Genomic DNA, 17,256 nt, shown 5'->3' on the forward strand with positions numbered 1-17,256 from the left:
TCAAAGCGTCCTTGAATGAAGTGCGAAGAGTGCTAACCACAGGTGATGAAGTCATTGTACAGCCACCCACCCACCATGAGACCCTGAACCAGATGAGAGCTTGCAGCAGACCACTCAGGAAGCAGACAGGAAGACGCAGCTCTCAGCATACAAGGTACCTGCATATATTTTATTTATATATAAATATATACAGTATATATAAGTATAGTGCAAAGTTTTTAAATAAATACATATACACAGTGTGTGTGTGTGTGGTATGTATGTATGTATGTATGTATGTATGTATGTGTGTGTGTGTATGTATGTATGTGTGTATATATGTGTATGTATGTGTATGTATGTATGTATGTATGTGTATGTATGTGTATGTGTATATATATATATATATATATATATATATATATATATATACACACACACACACACACACACACACACACACACACACACACACACACACACATATATATATAAAAAAAATCTCATACTTGCCAACAGTCCCCGATTTTTCCCGGGACAATCCTGATTTTGGGACCCTCGTCACGATCAGGGCTTGTCCCGATTACACACACCTGTATATGTTATAACATAAACCAGAGCTGCTTTCATTGGCTTAAGGTGGAGTCTCTCTTTCCTGAACTAAGAAGGAATGGGACTAAACTGGAATTGTTGGCCAACCAATTTGTTTTCTTAATGCGTTCCACCAGCCAATAAAGAAATGGGACTAAACTGGAACTGTTGGCCAACCAGTTCGATTTCTTAATGCGTTCCACCAGCCAATAAAGGAATGGGACTAAACTGGAATTGTTAGATTGAGGGAGATAGGTATGTCAAGCTTTGTATCACTTTTGCATTATTTTACGCCAGGAGGGAGATCCTCCTTCGCTGGAGAGGCCCGGAGCTTCCTACGGGATCCTCGTGGCGATCAGCGATTAATAAGGTTTTGCCGCTTTACAGGATTACGTACGAAAGCAGAAATTGTCCAACGAAATTTGACAAGATCTGGTCCAGCTGGGTAGATGCTTCTGGCTAGGTGACCGCCCCTCCCCCCACTCTGGGTCTTATGGTTCTATTGGTTTAGGTTCTGCTCACCCATCCGTATCACTTTATGGCCCTTACATCGTATTACCTTGATTTTTGTAACCAATTTATACATGCACTCTGTGATTGAAGAAATGGTACTAAACTGGAATTGTTGGCCAACCAGTTCGATTTCTTAATACGTTCCACCAGCCAATAAAGGAATGGGACTGAACTGGAATTGTTGGCCAACCAGTTCGATTTCTTAATGCGTTCCACCAGCCAATAAAGAAATTGGACTAAACTGGAACTGTTGGCCAACCAGTTCGATTTCTTAATGCATTCCACCAGCCAATAAAGGAATGGGACTAAACTGGAATTGTTGGCCGACCAGTTCGATTTCTTAATGCGTTCCACCAGCCAATAAAGGAATGGGACTAAACTGGAATTGTTGGCCAACCAGTTTGATTTCTTAATGCGTTCCACCAGCCAATAAAGGAATGGGACTAAACTGGAACCTGTTGGCCAACCAGTTTGATTTCTTAATGCGTTCCACCAGCCAATAAAGGAATGGGACTAAACTGGAATTGTTGGCCAACCAGTTCGATTTCCTAATGCGTTCCACCAGCCAATAAAGAAATGGGACTAAACTGGAATTGTTGGCCAACCAGTTCGATTTCTTAATGCGTTCCACCAGCCAATAAAGAAATGGGACTAAACTGGAATTGTTGGCCAACCAGTTCGATTTCCTAATGCGTTCCACCAGCCAATAAAGAAATGGGACTAAACTGGAATTGTTGGCCAACCAGTTCGATTTCTTAATGCGTTCCACCAGCCAATGAAGGAATGGGACTAAACTGGAACTGTTGGCCAACCAATCCCATTTCTCAATGCATTCCACCAATAAACAAATGGTCCCAATAAGAAATTGAATTGGTTGGCCAACAGTTCCAGTTTAGTTCCATTTCTTCTTAATTCAGACCACCATGCTTTCCAGGAACATGGTCTACTGAAGGAGTAGTTGATACACTAAACTTTTGTATCGGGTAGATGCATTGAGTGAGCTTGGCAAATATTAAGTTGCTTCTGATAGTAGCCAATCCAGCACCAGCTCTCATTGGTTGGTGGAATGCAATAAGAAATTTAATCGTTTGTTCAACAGATCAAGTTTAGTTCCATTGCTTAATAAAGTTTGACATAGCATCATTCTATGGTGATCAGGTCAGTGTTGGACCTGTGCCTCTCCTCTGCCACACATGGGGGACATTTTCACGATAACCGAAGCCTCCATATGTCTTGTCTATAGGCGTGTGCACAGGGTGTGCCAGGGCACACCCTAATTACCCGTTGTTGCACATTTTTCCCCTGCTGCTTGCCTGCAGAGAAAGGGTTTGGACAAGCTCTGTCCTCAGCCCCTTTCCCTGTCCCAAAAGTGAGACATCAGGGGTTTGTGGGGCTTTTAAAAAATTGAAATAAATTATTGTAAAGATAAAAAAAAAATATATATATATATATATATATATATATATATATATATATATATATATATATATATATATATATATATATATATATATATATATATATATATATATATATATATATATATATATATATATATATATATATAATTACTAACACCAATTTCTGCCCTACTGACACTGCCCACTACTCTATTGACACCAGCCTCTGCCCTACTGGCATTGTCCACTGCTCTACTGACACTGACCATTGTCTATATATATATATAGATAGATAGATAGATAGATAGATAGATAGATCTCAGGTGAAAATTCCTAAAAAAAAAAAGAAAACAAATGCAATCACCACATCTAAGTAATGGTAAGCTGCAAAATAACGGGTTTTATGTGCACTTTAGGGTATGAGAAGGTACCAGTAGTAATCCTTTACAACCCCTTTAGGTATGAATACTTTTTCCAGGCACTGTATTCTAAGGTGACCAGATTTTTTAAATGAAATCCGGGGACATATGTTTTATTTTATTTTTTATTGGCAAATGGTAAACTATTTATAAGCATATTTTTCCAAATGATATATGCAATGTATGTGGTATGTGTTTATGGAATGATTGTATGGAAACGTCTCCGGGCCTCGTGTGTACAGTGGGAGCCGGGTTACAGTAAGTGGACCATTTCTTCATTTTTGGGTTTAGGCGACCGCGGTATATTCATATTAAAGGTGCCGGGCTTCAACTGTGTAGCGCGCTGCGGCGGATTAATCTGCCTAAACCCGAAAATGAAGAAATAGTCCTCTTACTGTCCCGGCCCCCACTGAGCATAGGGGGCATGGAGACGTTTGTTTTGTAAATAGCTGCACCGCAGGGTATTAGCTTATTAGTGGACAGAATTTGGGGGTCCCCATCTGCTCTACCTTCACCCCCCCCCCTGCTGAGATGACAGGTTCGGGGACAGTGTCCTCAATCCGGGGACTGTCCCTGGAAACCGTGGACGTCTGGTCACTATACTGTATTCAAACCTGGGAAACCAGCACAGGGATGGTGGGAACCTCTCATAATGAACACAGTAGGTGTACAGACCAGGAAACCCAATGCAGGGATGGTGGGAGCTCCTCATTATGGGAACAGCAGGGGTGCAGACCGAGGTACCCAGGGCAGGGATAGTGGGAGGCCCTCATAATGGGCACAGCAGGGGTGCAGACCGAGGTACCCAGTGCAGGGATAGTGGGAGCCCTTTATAATGGGCACAGCAGGGGTGGCAGACCGAGGTACCCAGGGCAGGGATAGTGGGAGGCCCTCATAATGGGCACAGCAGGGGTGCAGACCAAGATACCCAGCGCAGGGATAGCGGGAGCCCTTCATAATGGGCACAGCAGGGGTGGCAGACCGAGGTACCCAGTGCAGGGATAGTGGGAGCCCTTCATAATGGGCACAGCAAGGGTGCAGACTGATGTACCCAGCGCAGGGATAGTGGGAGCCCCTCATAATGGGCACAGAAGGGGTGCAGACTGAGGTACCCAGCGCAGGGATAGTGGGAGCCCTTCATAATGGGCACAGCAGGGGTGGCAGACCGAGGTACCCAGTGCAGGGATAGTGGGAGCCCTTCATAATGGGCACAGCAAGGGTGCAGACTGATGTACCCAGCGCAGGGATAGTGGGAGCCCCTCATAATGGGCACAGCAGGGGTGCAGACTGAGGTACCCAGCGCAGGGATAGTGGGAGCCCTTCATAATGGGCACAGCAGGGGTGGCAGACCGAGGTACCCAGTGCAGGGATAGTGGGAGCCCTTCATAATGGGCACAGCAAGGGTGCAGACTGATGTACCCAGCGCAGGGATAGTGGGAGCCCCTCATAATGGGCACAGCAGGGGTGCAGACTGAGGTACCCAGCGCAGGGATAGTGGGAGCCCTTCATAATGGAAACAGCAGGGGTGCAGACCGAGGTACCCAGTACAGGGATAGTGGGAGCCCCTCATAATGGGCAAAGCAGGGGTGCACACCGAGGAACTTTGAGCAAAGATGTCGGGAGGCAGGGGCAGACTGACCATTTGGGAACTGGCGGCACTTCCCGCGGGCCCCATACCACTATTGGGCCCCTTCAGGGTTGCCAGCCTTAGTAAAACCAGGGACAGTATGTACAAATCTGTGTTTTTTTTTTTTTTTTACATCTGTCCCTTACCGACCATTCTTTTGGTCTAAAAATCCCAAGATTATAGCTGCCCTCTCCAGTACCTTTTCAGTGTGTGTATGTATACTGTGTGGCCCCATAATCTCCTATTGCCCGGGGGCCCCATAATCTCCTATTGCCCGGGGGGCCCCCAGGCCCGGATTTCCCACAAGGCCACTGAGGCCAGGCCTTGGGGCGGCAGGGCGCCAAGGGGCAGCAGTGGCATGGATTTCCCCGAAAGCCCATAACATACAGTTAAGGGCGGTAAGTTATGGGGAAATCCGCTCGCTCGTTAACAAGTGATTGCGGCAATGTCGCCAAAATGTGTGCTCCCGTCTGTCCCCGTCCCCCCCACCCCATATACCTCTCTCTGCTGGCTCTGTCTTCAGGACTCCATCCTCCCCCCAGCCACCAAGTCTGTCTCCTGTCCCTGCTGCCGATGTACACAGTGAGAGGGGAGAGCTGTGCTCTTCCCATCTCAGCTGTGAAAGGAGTTCTGGTGCTAGGACTCCTGTTTTGGAGGTGACAGGGTCAATAAAGAGAACCTGTCACCTCCAATTGCTATCACACAGGGAATTGTTTTCTCCTGTATGATAGCAAAAAAGTGAAAAAAAAAATAATAAAAAAAAAAAATAATAAGAAATAATAATTAAATTAATAAATAAAAAAAGTAATTAAAAAGTAAAGAATAAGAAAAATAATAAGAAAATTATACAAAAATAAAAAAACTAAGCGACAAGCTAGAAATAAATAAAAAAAGTGATAAAAAAGTAAAAAGAAAAAAAATATTTGAACTAACCGTGCCGCCCCTGCCATCCAGTTTCCATTCTCCGTTGATTTGGGGGGGGGGGGGGGTAGTTCGGTTGGCAGGGAGGGGGTGCATTGCGGAACCTGGCCTTGGGGCGGCAGGGAGAGCAAATCCGGCCCTGGGGGCCCCATGAGTTTTCGGTCCGCCCCTGTCCTGGGAGGTCCTCATAATGGGCCCAGCAGGTATGCAGAAATGATTGAAACCCCTCGTAATGGACACAACGCATGCGCAGACTCAGGAACCTAGAGATCCGACATACAGAGTTCCCGAGAGATAGAAGAAAGCATGCAATTTATTCTTTTACATCAAGCCACTAGTCATTTCGACAAGACAGAAATTACTATAGGGAGGATAGAGAACTGTACAATATATAAGGGTGGGTAGATGGAAAGACGGTATGGGGACATTCAACCCCCCCACCCCTGACCCCTTTCCTTGCAGCTCTACTCTAGCGTGACTCAGATGGAGTTGTCACCAACATCTCACACTCTGACTATTTCTATTAGCACTTCTGTGGTTTGCAGCTCTTTTTGTTAAATGTGGTTACTTGTTTACAAGAACCCAATCCAACTCGTCAGTCTAAAAGTTAACTCTGTGGTGTCCCAAAAAAAAAAAAAAAAATTCACAAAGTACAAAATACACGTTTTTATACAGCAAGGGCTTATAGATGGTACCCCGACATTCCTAGTCCTCCTTGAATTTACTTTGGCCTGGATTCAAGAAGCAATTGCGCCTGTGTAACCATAAGTTACACAGTGCAATTGCTTACTTGCCCCGGCGTAACGAATGCTCCTGATTCAGGAACCTCGTTACGCCGACTGTAGCCTAAGATATGCGCGGCATAAGGCTCTTATGCCCGCATATCTTAGGCTGCATTCTTGCGATGGCCGCTAGGTGGCTTTCCTGTTGTGCTCAGCGTATAGTATGCAAATTGCATACTAACGCCGATTCACAACGTTGCGCGAGCCCTGTGTACGCAATTTACGTTGTTTCTGTACGGCGGTTTTCGCGTAAGGCTGCCCCTGCTATTAGCAGGAGCAGCCAATGTTACGTATACCCGTCGTTCACGCGTCGCGAAATTTGAAATTTACGTAGTTTGCGTAAGTGAATCGTGAATGGCGCTGGACGCCATTCACGTTCACTTTGAAGCAAATGACGTCCTTGCGACGTTATTTGCAGCAATGCACGTCGGGAAAGTTTCCCGACGGAGCATGTGCTCTACGCTCGGCGTGGGAATGCACCTAATTTAAATGATTCCCGCCCCCTACGGGATCATTTAAATTGCGCGCGCTTACGCCGGCGCGCCCACGCAATTTACGGAGCTACTGCTCCGTGAATCAAGGGCAGCGCAGTCAATTTGCGGGGGCGCAGGGCAAAAACGTTGCCCTGCGCCTCAGTACAAAAATGCGCAAATCTACTTGAATCCGGGCCATTGTTTTTTCCCTTTAAAAATAAAGTGACTGGTTCTCTAGATGGTTTATACAAAGTACAAGGAGGAAAACACTAAGCAGTGGAAATTGGTGCAAATGCACAAAAAAAAAAATTGTCACAAAAAAAAGAGTTCATCAAGAACTGACATCCAGGGATGGACTGGCCATCGGGACTACTTGGAGTTTCCCGGTGGGCTGATTGGTCAGTGGGCCGGCTCGGCTGTGTCACTCACTCGTCTCTCTGATCCGTCACATTTACGCTAATGCTTATGCCTGCACCTGGCGGCCGCCGGCGCCAGCCAATAGCCTTCATCATGGCCACGACACTGCTGGTAATGGGAACTGTGATGCAAGGGCTAGAGCGACCACATTTCCAAAATACCATTCAGGGGCACCCTCCCTTCCCAAAAATCAGCTTGTGCTGTAACGAATCACAGCACAGTGATTGGACACAAGAGTTGGGATTTATGATTTCTCCAATCACAAGCAGGAGGCGGGGATTGTGCTCCTCCAGGCATTCCTGGCCAGGACTAATACTGTCAATGAGTAAAGCGGTGATGTGGCGGCCTTTTTTGGGGGCATTAGTTTGGCTTGGGGGGTGGCTGTGTCAGTTTCATTCCGGGACACTGTATTGTCCTGGAATGAAGGTGCCCGGGACAGACCTGCAAAATGCGGGACTGTCCCGGGCAATCCGGGACACGTGGTCACCCTAGTAAGGGGGCTGCTGGTAATGGGGACTCTGATGGTAATGGGGACTCTGATGGTAATGGGGACTCTGATGTAAGGTTGCCACGTCACCTGCCACACGTTGCAGATTGTCACTTGCCACGTCACCTGCCACACGTTGCGGATTGTCACTTGCCACGTCACCTGCCACACGTTGCGGATTGTCACTTGCCATGTCACCTGCCACACGTTGCGGATTGTCACTTGCCACGTCACCTGCCACACGTTGCGGATTGTCACTTGCCATGTCACCTGCCACACGTTGCGGATTGTCACTTGCCACGTCACCTGCCACACGTTGCGGATTGTCACTTGCCATACGTTGCATTGTCACTTTCTTGCCAAGGTGGGGATAGTCCTGTAATTCCTGTGTCCCAGAGTCAAGCAGCAGAGAGATGATGTAATCTCTCTGCTGCCCGCGGCAGACTGCACAGTGAGGGCGGAACTGCAGGGATGCAGGGCGGGCCCCGGGCGGTGAGAGATGATGTCATCTCTCTGCTCCCCCACCTGGTGGCTCGCTGATTGGCTGGCCAGCCGCCCGCTCACATACCGAGCCACACAGCTGTCCCTCCCGCTCTCTCATCCGTCCGCTGAGCCGCCTGCCTGCTCACCCACCAGCCGGCCCGGCATGCCCGTTGTCTCAGCCGCCCACCGCCGAGACGCCCGGTAGAGGCCATGTGGAGCCGCCCATGGAACCACCCGCAACAAATTTCTCGGGGGGAGGCAATTACCACGTTGCCCCCCCCCCCCTGTGGATCCGCCCCTGCTCTGTGCAAAACCATTACACAGAGCAGGTAAGTAAAACATGTTTGTTAATTTTAAACAAAAAAAATTGAGACTTTGGCATCACTTTAAGTAAATAATGAACACAACCAACACAAAAAATCCCCTGCTTCCAAGTTCGCAGTGAAATCAGACTCATGCCGCGTACACACGACCGTTTTTCATGACGAGAAAAATGCAATTCGCAAAAGCAGCCCAAAGGGTGGCGCCGTTCCAATGGAACTTCCCCTTTATAGTGCCGTCGTACGTGTTATACGTCGCCGCGCTTTGCTCAAGCATTTTTTTTTTCACAAACGTGTGTAGGCAAGGCAGGCTTGAGAGGAATCGCGACAAATCGTGTCGAGAAAAGCAGATCCGCTCTAATTCTTAGTAAAAAGTGGTTAGGAACTTGCTATAGTGGTTAGAAAACTGCTGCTAGACAATTCAGCTGAGTGAGGTTCTAACAGCTTTCTGCAAAGAATGGCGATGAAGAGGAACTTGCGTACAAACCACTGAAATGAGTGGAATATCAATTCTTCATAGACTCACTCACTGTGTGCCCTAGAGAGCAACCACACTACAGCAACCCCTTTATTCAACTAGAACTCCTATTAACCACTTAAGCCCCGGACCAATATGCTGGCTAAAGACCCAAGGTGTTTTTACAGTTCGGGACTGCGTCGCTTTAACAGACAATTGCGCGGTCGTGCGACGTGGCTTTCTTTTGGTGGTATTTGATCACATCTGCGGTTTTTAGTTTTTGCGCTATAAACAAAAATAGAGCGACAATTTTGAAAAAAATTCAAATATCCCCCAAAAACATATATAATTTTTTTTTTTCCTCAGTTTAGGCCGATACGTATTCTTCTACCTATTTTTGGTAAAAAAAAATCGCAATAATCGTTTATCGGTTGGTTTGCGCAAAATTTATAGCGTTTACAAAATAGGGGATAGTTTTATTGCATTTTTTTTTATTTTTTTTACTACTAATGGCGGCGATCAGCGATTTTTTTTTCGTGACTGCGACATTATGGCGGACACTTCTGACAATTTTGACACATTTTTGGGACCATTGTCATTTTCACAGCAAAAAATGCATTTAAATTGCATTGTTTATTGTGAAAATGACAGTTGCAGTTTGGGAGTTAACCACAGGGGGCGCTGTAGGAGTTAGTGTTCACCTGGTGTGTGTTTACAACTGTAGGGGGGTGTGGCTGTAGGTGTGACGTCATCGATCGTGTCTCCCTATAAAAGGGATCACTCGATCGATACGCCGCCACAGTGAAGCACGCCACAGTGAAGCACGGGGGACCCTTCGGGTCCCTTACAGGTATACTGCCTGTACCCCCCTGATGCTAATGGGGCAACCATCCTCTATAAACAGATACACCATCTGCCATTTAGGTTACCTCTGGGAACTTCTCTCTTCCTAGATATGACAGCATTCCTAGATATAAAATGCATAAAGAACAGATAATTAAAAGGGCAATGAGGGCAACCCCTGCCAGCTCCACCTTATCGGGGAGAATAATAACAACTCCAAGGTAGTCTGCTAAGGTTCTCATTTATCCAGGTTCAGCTGAATGTCTAATGTATGTCTATACTTTTTGTGCTGTAACCCCTTGATAGTCGCACCACTAACCTCTCCATCCCTTTCCGTAGCGGGTTCATAGCCGGCCTTCTGGACCTACCCAAGTAAGATGTTGTGTGGCAACCTTCTCGGGCTCACCTGCGCCTGCCTGAGCTTCATTCTGGGGCTCACTGGCATCCTCAGTGACTATTGGCTGGTGAATTTTGGATCGGACCTTTTCCATGAAGGCATCTGGCAACGATGTACCAATAACGCATGCATTAAAATCAGCGGGAGAGGTAAGATGTGTGTTTAGGTAAGAGAAATACGGATGAGGGGGTCTCGCTAGAAGGCACCACCTCCCCATAGTAGAAACATTGGCCCAGATTCAGGTAGAATTTGCCCCTTTTTTACGGAGGCACAGGGCAGCGTTTTTGCCCTGCGCCCCCGCAAATTTACTGCGCGCGATTCACGGAGCAGTAGCTCTGTAAATTGCGTGTGCGCTCTTTAAAATTGCCCTGCATAAGGGCGCCTAATGTAAATGATCCCGTAGGGGGCGGGAATCATTTAAATTAGGCGCGCTCCCGCGCCGAGCGTAGAGCGCATGCTCCGTCGGGAAACTTTCCCGACGTGCATTGCGGCAAATGACGTCGCAAGGACGTCATTTGCTTCCAAGTGAACGTGAATGGCGTCCAGCGCCATTCACGAATCACTTACGCAAACAGCGTGAAATTCTAATTTCATGACGCGGGAACGGCGGGTATACTTTAGCATTGGCTGCCCCTACTATTAGAAGGAGCAGCCTTACGCTAAAGACGCCGTATGGAAACTCCGTAACTTGCGTACGCAGGGCCCGCGCAACATTGTGAATCGGTGTTAGTATGCAATTTGCATACTATACACTGAGCACAATGGGAGCGCCCCCTAGCGGTCATCGCAAGAATGCAGCCTAAAATATGCGTGGCATAAGAGCCTTATGCCACGCAGATTTTAGGCTGCAGTCGGCGTTACGATGTTCCTGAATCAGGAGCATTCGTAACGCCGGAGCAAGTCAGCAATTGCGCTGCGTAACTATGGTTACGCAGGCGCAATTGCTCTCTGAATCCGGGCCATGAGTAATAAAGTACGAAAATGTGAGTTTAAAAGGTGCCAAATGAATCAATTGAAACAAAATAAAAAACAAACAATTTTATTAAATGAACATAAAAAAAATTGTAAAAATCGACATAGGAATATTCATACGGTCGTAGTACATGGTATTTTCAGCTCTACGTGTTTTGCCATCAGCGTGGCTTCCTCAGGACGAAGCTTATTATAAACCGTGTTTACAATATCACTATAGAACAAATAGAAAGAGAATCATTAAGTATATTCAATCAGCATAGAATACCTAATTTATAAGGACCATAAAGGTCTATTAACCACTTCAGCCCCGGACCATTTTTCTGGTCAATGACCGGGCCACGTTTTGCGATTCGACACTGCGTCGCTTTAACTGACAATTGCGCAGTCGTGCGACATGGCTCCCAAACAAAATTGCCGTTTCCCCCCCCCCCCCCAACAAATAGAGATTTCTTTTGGTGGTATTTGATCACCTCTGCGGTTTTTATTTTTTGCTCTATAAACAAAAATAGAGCGACAATTAAAAAAAAAAAAAGAATATTTTTAACTTTTTGCTATAATAAATATCCCCCGAACATATATAAAAAAAATGTTTTTTTCCCTCAGTTTAGGCCGATACGTATTCTTCTACATATTTTTCATAAAAAAAAATCGCAATAAGCGTTTGATTGGTTTGAGCAAAAGTTATAGCGTCTACAAAATAGGGGATAGTTTTATGGCATTTTTATTAATATTTTTTTTACTAGTAATGGCGGCGATCTGCGATTTTTATCGGTACTGCGACACTTCGGACACTTTTGACACATTTTTGGGACCATTGGCATTTTTATAGCGATCAGTGCTATAATAATGCATTGATTACTGTAAAAATGTCACTGGCAGGGAAGGGGTTAACACTAGGGGGCGAGGAAGGGGTTAATTATGTTCCCTGGGTGTGTTCTAACTGAAGGGGGGGTGGGACTGACTAGGGGAAATGAGTGATCGCTGTTCATACATTGTATGAACATGCGATCAGTAATTTCTCCCCCTGACAGGACCGGGAGCCGTGTGTTTAAACACACAGCTCCCAGGTTTTCGCTCTGTAACGAGCGATCGCGGGTGCCCGCCGGTGATCGCGCCCACAGGGCACGCGCGTCGGCACCAGGGGCGAGCAGGGGGCACGCGCCCCTAGTGGCTGTAATGCGAAATCACGTTATATTACGTGATTTCCCGTAGCCGAGCCGACTTGCCGGCGTAAAACTGCGGCGGCTGGTCGGCTAGTGGTTAAAGATGTACAGAAAATATACGACTGTGTGAATGTTCAAATGTCGATTTTATTTTTATTTTTATTTTTTTAATGATTATTTAATACAATTTTGTTAATTCTTGATTTTGTTTCAATTGATTACCTTGGCACCTTTAAACTCCCATTTTCACACTTTGGGCCAGATCCACAGACGAAGTACGCCGGCGTATCTACTGATACGCCAGCGTACTTTCAAATGAACCGCGTCGTATCTTTAGTTTGAATCCTCAAACCAAGATACAACGGCATCTGGGTTAGATCCGACAGGCGTACGTCTTTGTACGCCTTCGGATCGCAGATGCAATACTTCGGCGCCCGCTGGGTGGAGTTTGCGTCGTTTTCCACGTCGGGTATGCAAATTAGCGATTTACGATGATCCACAAACGTACGCACGGCCGTCGCATTTTCTAACGTCGTCTGTAGTCGGCTTTTTCCGGCTTATAGTTAAAGCTGGTATTTTGCGGCGTATAGATAGACTTGCCATGTTAAGTATGGCCGTCGTTCCCGCGTCGAAATTTGATTTTTTTTTTTGCGTAAGTCGTCCGTGAATAGGGATGGACGTAACTCGCGTCTAAGTTAAAAAAAATGACGTCCTAGCGACGTCATTTAGCGCAATGCACGGCGGGAAATTTCGGGACGACGCATGCGCAGTTCATTCGGCGCGGGGACGCGCTTCATTTAAATTAAACCCGCCCCCAACCCGCCCAATTTGAAATCCGCCGCCAGAAATACACTACGCCGCCGTAACTTACGGCGCAAACTCGCTGAGGATTCGAATATACGCCAGGTAAGGTACGGCGGCGTAGTGTATGTGGATCTGGCCCTTTATTACTAATGTGTGTTTAGGTCTTTCAGCTATCCATACATCACCATCTTAACAAAATGAGGGTCAAAGTACTAAAAATCATGCATTTTAAAATTCTTACTTTCAGTATTTTCTTTTGTCCTAGTTACTCAATTCCCCATCACTGATATGTGTGTTTCCCTTACAGGGTACATCGATGCCACCCGCAGCCTTCTCATCCTTTCCACCGCTCTGCTCCTGTTTGGGATGGTGTTTTCCTGCCTGACATTTTTCAATTATCACATAGGCCAGTTCACAGCCTCCCTTGCAGCTGGTGCTCTGGAAGTCTTATCAGGTAAGGGCCCCGCCCCTGAGGAACAGCTGAAGGGTACACTGACTGGACAGCACGATAATAGAAAAGACATAGGAAGATCAGGACAATATGTGACCTTATTTTAAGTCAGCAGCTGCAGTTTAAAAAAAAAAAAAAATGGCGGACCTCCGCTTTAATGGTCCTGTAATCTATTTTTCATAAAATCATTTCTTAACCACTTAAGGACCCCTTCACACTGATATACGTCGGCAGAATGGCACGGCTGGGCACATCCACGTACCTGTACGTGGCTCTTTAAGCCCAGCCGTGGGGTCGTGCGCTCGCGACTCGGTCCGAAGCTCCGGGACCGGCAGACCCGATCGCCGCTGGAGTCCCGCGATCGGTCCCCGGAGCTGAAGAACGGGGACAGCTGTGTGTAAACACGGCCTCCCCGTTCATCACTGTGGCTCCGTCATCGATCGTGTGATCCCTTTTATAGGGATACACAATCGATGATGTCACACCTACAGCCACACCCCCTACAGTTAGAAACACATATTGGGTCATACATAACCCCTCCAGCGCCCCCTGTGGTTAACTCCCAAACTGCAACTGTAATTTTCACAGTAATCAGTGCATTTTAATCACATTTTTTGCTGTGAAAACCGATAAGCGCTTATTGCGTTTTTTTTTTTTTACCAAAAATATGTAGAAGAATACGTATCGGCCTAAAATGAGGAAAAAAATGTTTTTTATATATTTTTGGGGGATATTTATTATAGCAAAAAGTAAAAAATATTGCATTTTTTTCAAAATTTACGCTCTATTTTTGTTTATAGCGCAAAAAATAAAAACCGCAGAGGTGATCAAATACCACCAAAAGAAAGCTCTGTTTATGGGAAAAAAAGGACGCCAATTTTGTTTGGGAGCCACGTCGCACGACCGCGCAATTGTCTGTTAAAGCGACGCAGTGCCGAATCGCAAAACCTGTCCGGGTCCTTTAGCTGCCTAAAGGTCCGGGGCTTAAGTGGTTAATGTGTTTTCTGCCCCCATGTAACAGCAGTGCAACGTTGTCACTTATTTATTGCAGCGATGTTTCTTCTTATCGGATTGACGGTGTACACATCTGAAACGGCTCATAACGTCCTCAACAGTTCCTACAACTTCGAGTGGTCGTTCTTCCTCTGCTGGACCTCAGGCGTCTTCTTGGTTATTGCAGGTTGGTTGTCAGCAATGTCTCTGATTTACTCTACTGGGGAAAAATGGGAGTTACCTTAACCAATGTCAAACCGGTGTGTGATTTGGATTGAACTCATCTGCAGTCTGCTGATTGCATTGCTGATTAGTACAGACTGCAGACAAGCCGAATATGAACAAAACAATATTTACAATGAACGAGGCTTGTTAAATCAGATTTCAGTGAACGGGGAAACAGACAGCAGTAAAAAGTTATGGGCCAGATTCACAAATTAGATACAACGGCGTTTCTCCTGATATTCCGTCGTATCTCTGTTTCTATCTATGCGGCTGATTCATAGAATCAGTTACACATAGATATCCCTTAGATCCGACAGGTGTAATTGTTTTACACTGTCGGATCTTAGGATGCAGTACCGCAGCTGCCGCTGGGGGGAGTTCGCGTCGTAAACCAGCGTCGGGTATGCAAATTAGGAGTTACGGCGGATCCACAATGGTTTTTCGCGTTCGCTACGTCGCCGCTAGTCTAGTTTCCCGTCGCAAAGTTAGTCGTTTTTTTTTGCTGCCCTAACTTTAGTCAGCAAGCGTATTGCTGTCTAAAGTATGGCCGTCGTTCCCGCGTCAAAAGCCCTTCTCCACTGGCCACCAACCCAAGGGAGCCCTTCTCCACTGGCCACCATCCCAAGGGAGCCCTTCTCCACTGGCCACCATCCCAAGGGAGCCCTTCTCCACTGGCCACCAACCCAAGGGAGCCCTTCTTCCACTGGCCACCATCCCAAGGGAGCCCTTCTCCACTGGCCACCATCCCAAGGGAGCCCTTCTCCACTGGCCACCAAATTAAAGGAGTCCGTCTCCACTGGCCACCAAACCAAGGGAGCCCTTCTCCACTGGCCACCAACCCAAGGGAGCCCTTCTCCACTGGCCACCAAATTAAATGGGTTCCGTCTCCACTGGCCACCAACCTGAGGAAGCCCTTCTCCACTGGCCACCAACCTAAGGGAGCCCTTCTCCACTGATAACAAATCTAAGGTAGCACTTAACTAACCATTTTTCTCCAAACTTCATGAATTATTTGTATTATCTCCAGCACAATGTAAATATGCATATCTCATACCTGATAAGCTGCCGGGGAAGCCGAAAATCATGGTAGTAGTTGGCGTTACTACAGTTATAGCTGCAATTTTGGTTCTGTGCAGGCCTGCTTTTCCTCTGCACGTTGACCACAGAGGGTCGTGGGCACGGCACCACCACCATTCATAGAATGCCTTGTATTTTTTTTTGGTGGTGTATTTTTCATGGTGGAGATCATGAGATCACCACTGCTTTCTTTCTACCGTGTCCAATCAGAGAACGCCTTGTATCCACTGGAAAAAAAAAATACACGGTGCTCTGTGAATGTGGCGCTGCCAAGTGAGTGAACCCCTTGTGGTCAGAGGTGAAGCCGCTTAACACAGAACCCAAGCAGGACCCCAGAGGATTGTGGTTATCACATAGCACTGACTACTTGTTTAATTACAGTATTTATCGGCGTATACCGCGCACTTTTTTGCCCTGAAAATCGTGGGTGCGCGATATACGCCGATACCCGCTTTCCCGCGCCGAGTTTGAACTACTGCGCCGGCATATACCGAGCGCAGTACACTCGTGTATAGTCGGGCAGGCTCGGCTCCTCTCGCAGTCACGTCCTGGACGTACAGGACGCCCAGGACATGACCGCGAGAGCAGCCGAGCCTGCCCGACTGCCACGAGTGTACTGCGCTCGGTATATGCCGGCGCAGTAGTTCAAACTAAGCGGGGAGGACACCGCAGATGGACGCCGGACCCGACATAGAGGACACCACCGAAGCCGCAGACGGACGCCGGACCCGACGAGGCCGCCGATGGACGCCGCGCAAGACACCAAAACTGTAAGTACTAAAATGTTTTTTTTACAGGAGCGCGCAATACCCCGATAAATACGGTAAGTTTTGACAATAAAAACTGGAAGCTGATTGGTTACATTACGTTTGAACGTCTAATGCAACCTTTTTCTCTACACAGCAACTTCCCACATCCTGGCGCACAAATCCACACCGCAGACTGGGTATGAATCTCTGTGAGAAGGAAACATCTTCAACGGCCGCCGGAGATAACTTTGGGAACTTTTATCTTTCAACATCTACAGTATTGGGAGGGAGAAGGATTTTTGTCGCCTCCTACTGGCCACTTATATAAATTGTATAACAAAAAATGGAAAAAGTTACCATCTCGTATCTAGTATAAGTTATTAGTGTATTTTATTATTATACAGGATTTATATCTAAACCTAAAAAAATGTTTTAATGCATTGCATCAGTCCTTAGAATGAATGAGGTGGCTGCATTGGTTTTCTTTTTTTTCCAGGCTAAGTACCTTTTTTCTGCAGGTAGCGGAAAATGTAAAAAAAAAATAATGTGTAACGGCGCAGCTAAAAATGGAAAATTAAATTGCAAAATTATATATATTAGGCAGCTGAACACAGAAGGATAAATCTACAAAAAATTGTAACACCAAATAAATATAAATATAAGTGGGCTGCGCTTAGAAGTGAGACTTCCAAAACCTAAAATTAGTAATA

General features: G+C 46.4%; 1 protein-coding gene across 1 annotated transcript; it reads left to right on the forward strand.

Moving 5' to 3' along the window:
- Nucleotides 1-16,883, forward strand: LOC120916004 (lens fiber membrane intrinsic protein-like). Its single transcript, XM_040326849.1, has 5 exons — nucleotides 1-154; nucleotides 10,052-10,258; nucleotides 13,359-13,505; nucleotides 14,554-14,682; nucleotides 16,701-16,883. The coding sequence occupies exons 2-5, from the start codon at nucleotides 10,090-10,092 to the stop codon at nucleotides 16,757-16,759; spliced, it is 504 nt and encodes a 167-aa protein (XP_040182783.1). The 5' UTR covers nucleotides 1-154; nucleotides 10,052-10,089; the 3' UTR covers nucleotides 16,760-16,883.
- Nucleotides 16,884-17,256: the final 373 nt, after the last annotated feature.

This window comes from Rana temporaria, chromosome 10 (assembly GCF_905171775.1).
Source record: "Rana temporaria chromosome 10, aRanTem1.1, whole genome shotgun sequence".
Taxonomy (NCBI): Eukaryota; Metazoa; Chordata; class Amphibia; order Anura; family Ranidae; genus Rana; species Rana temporaria.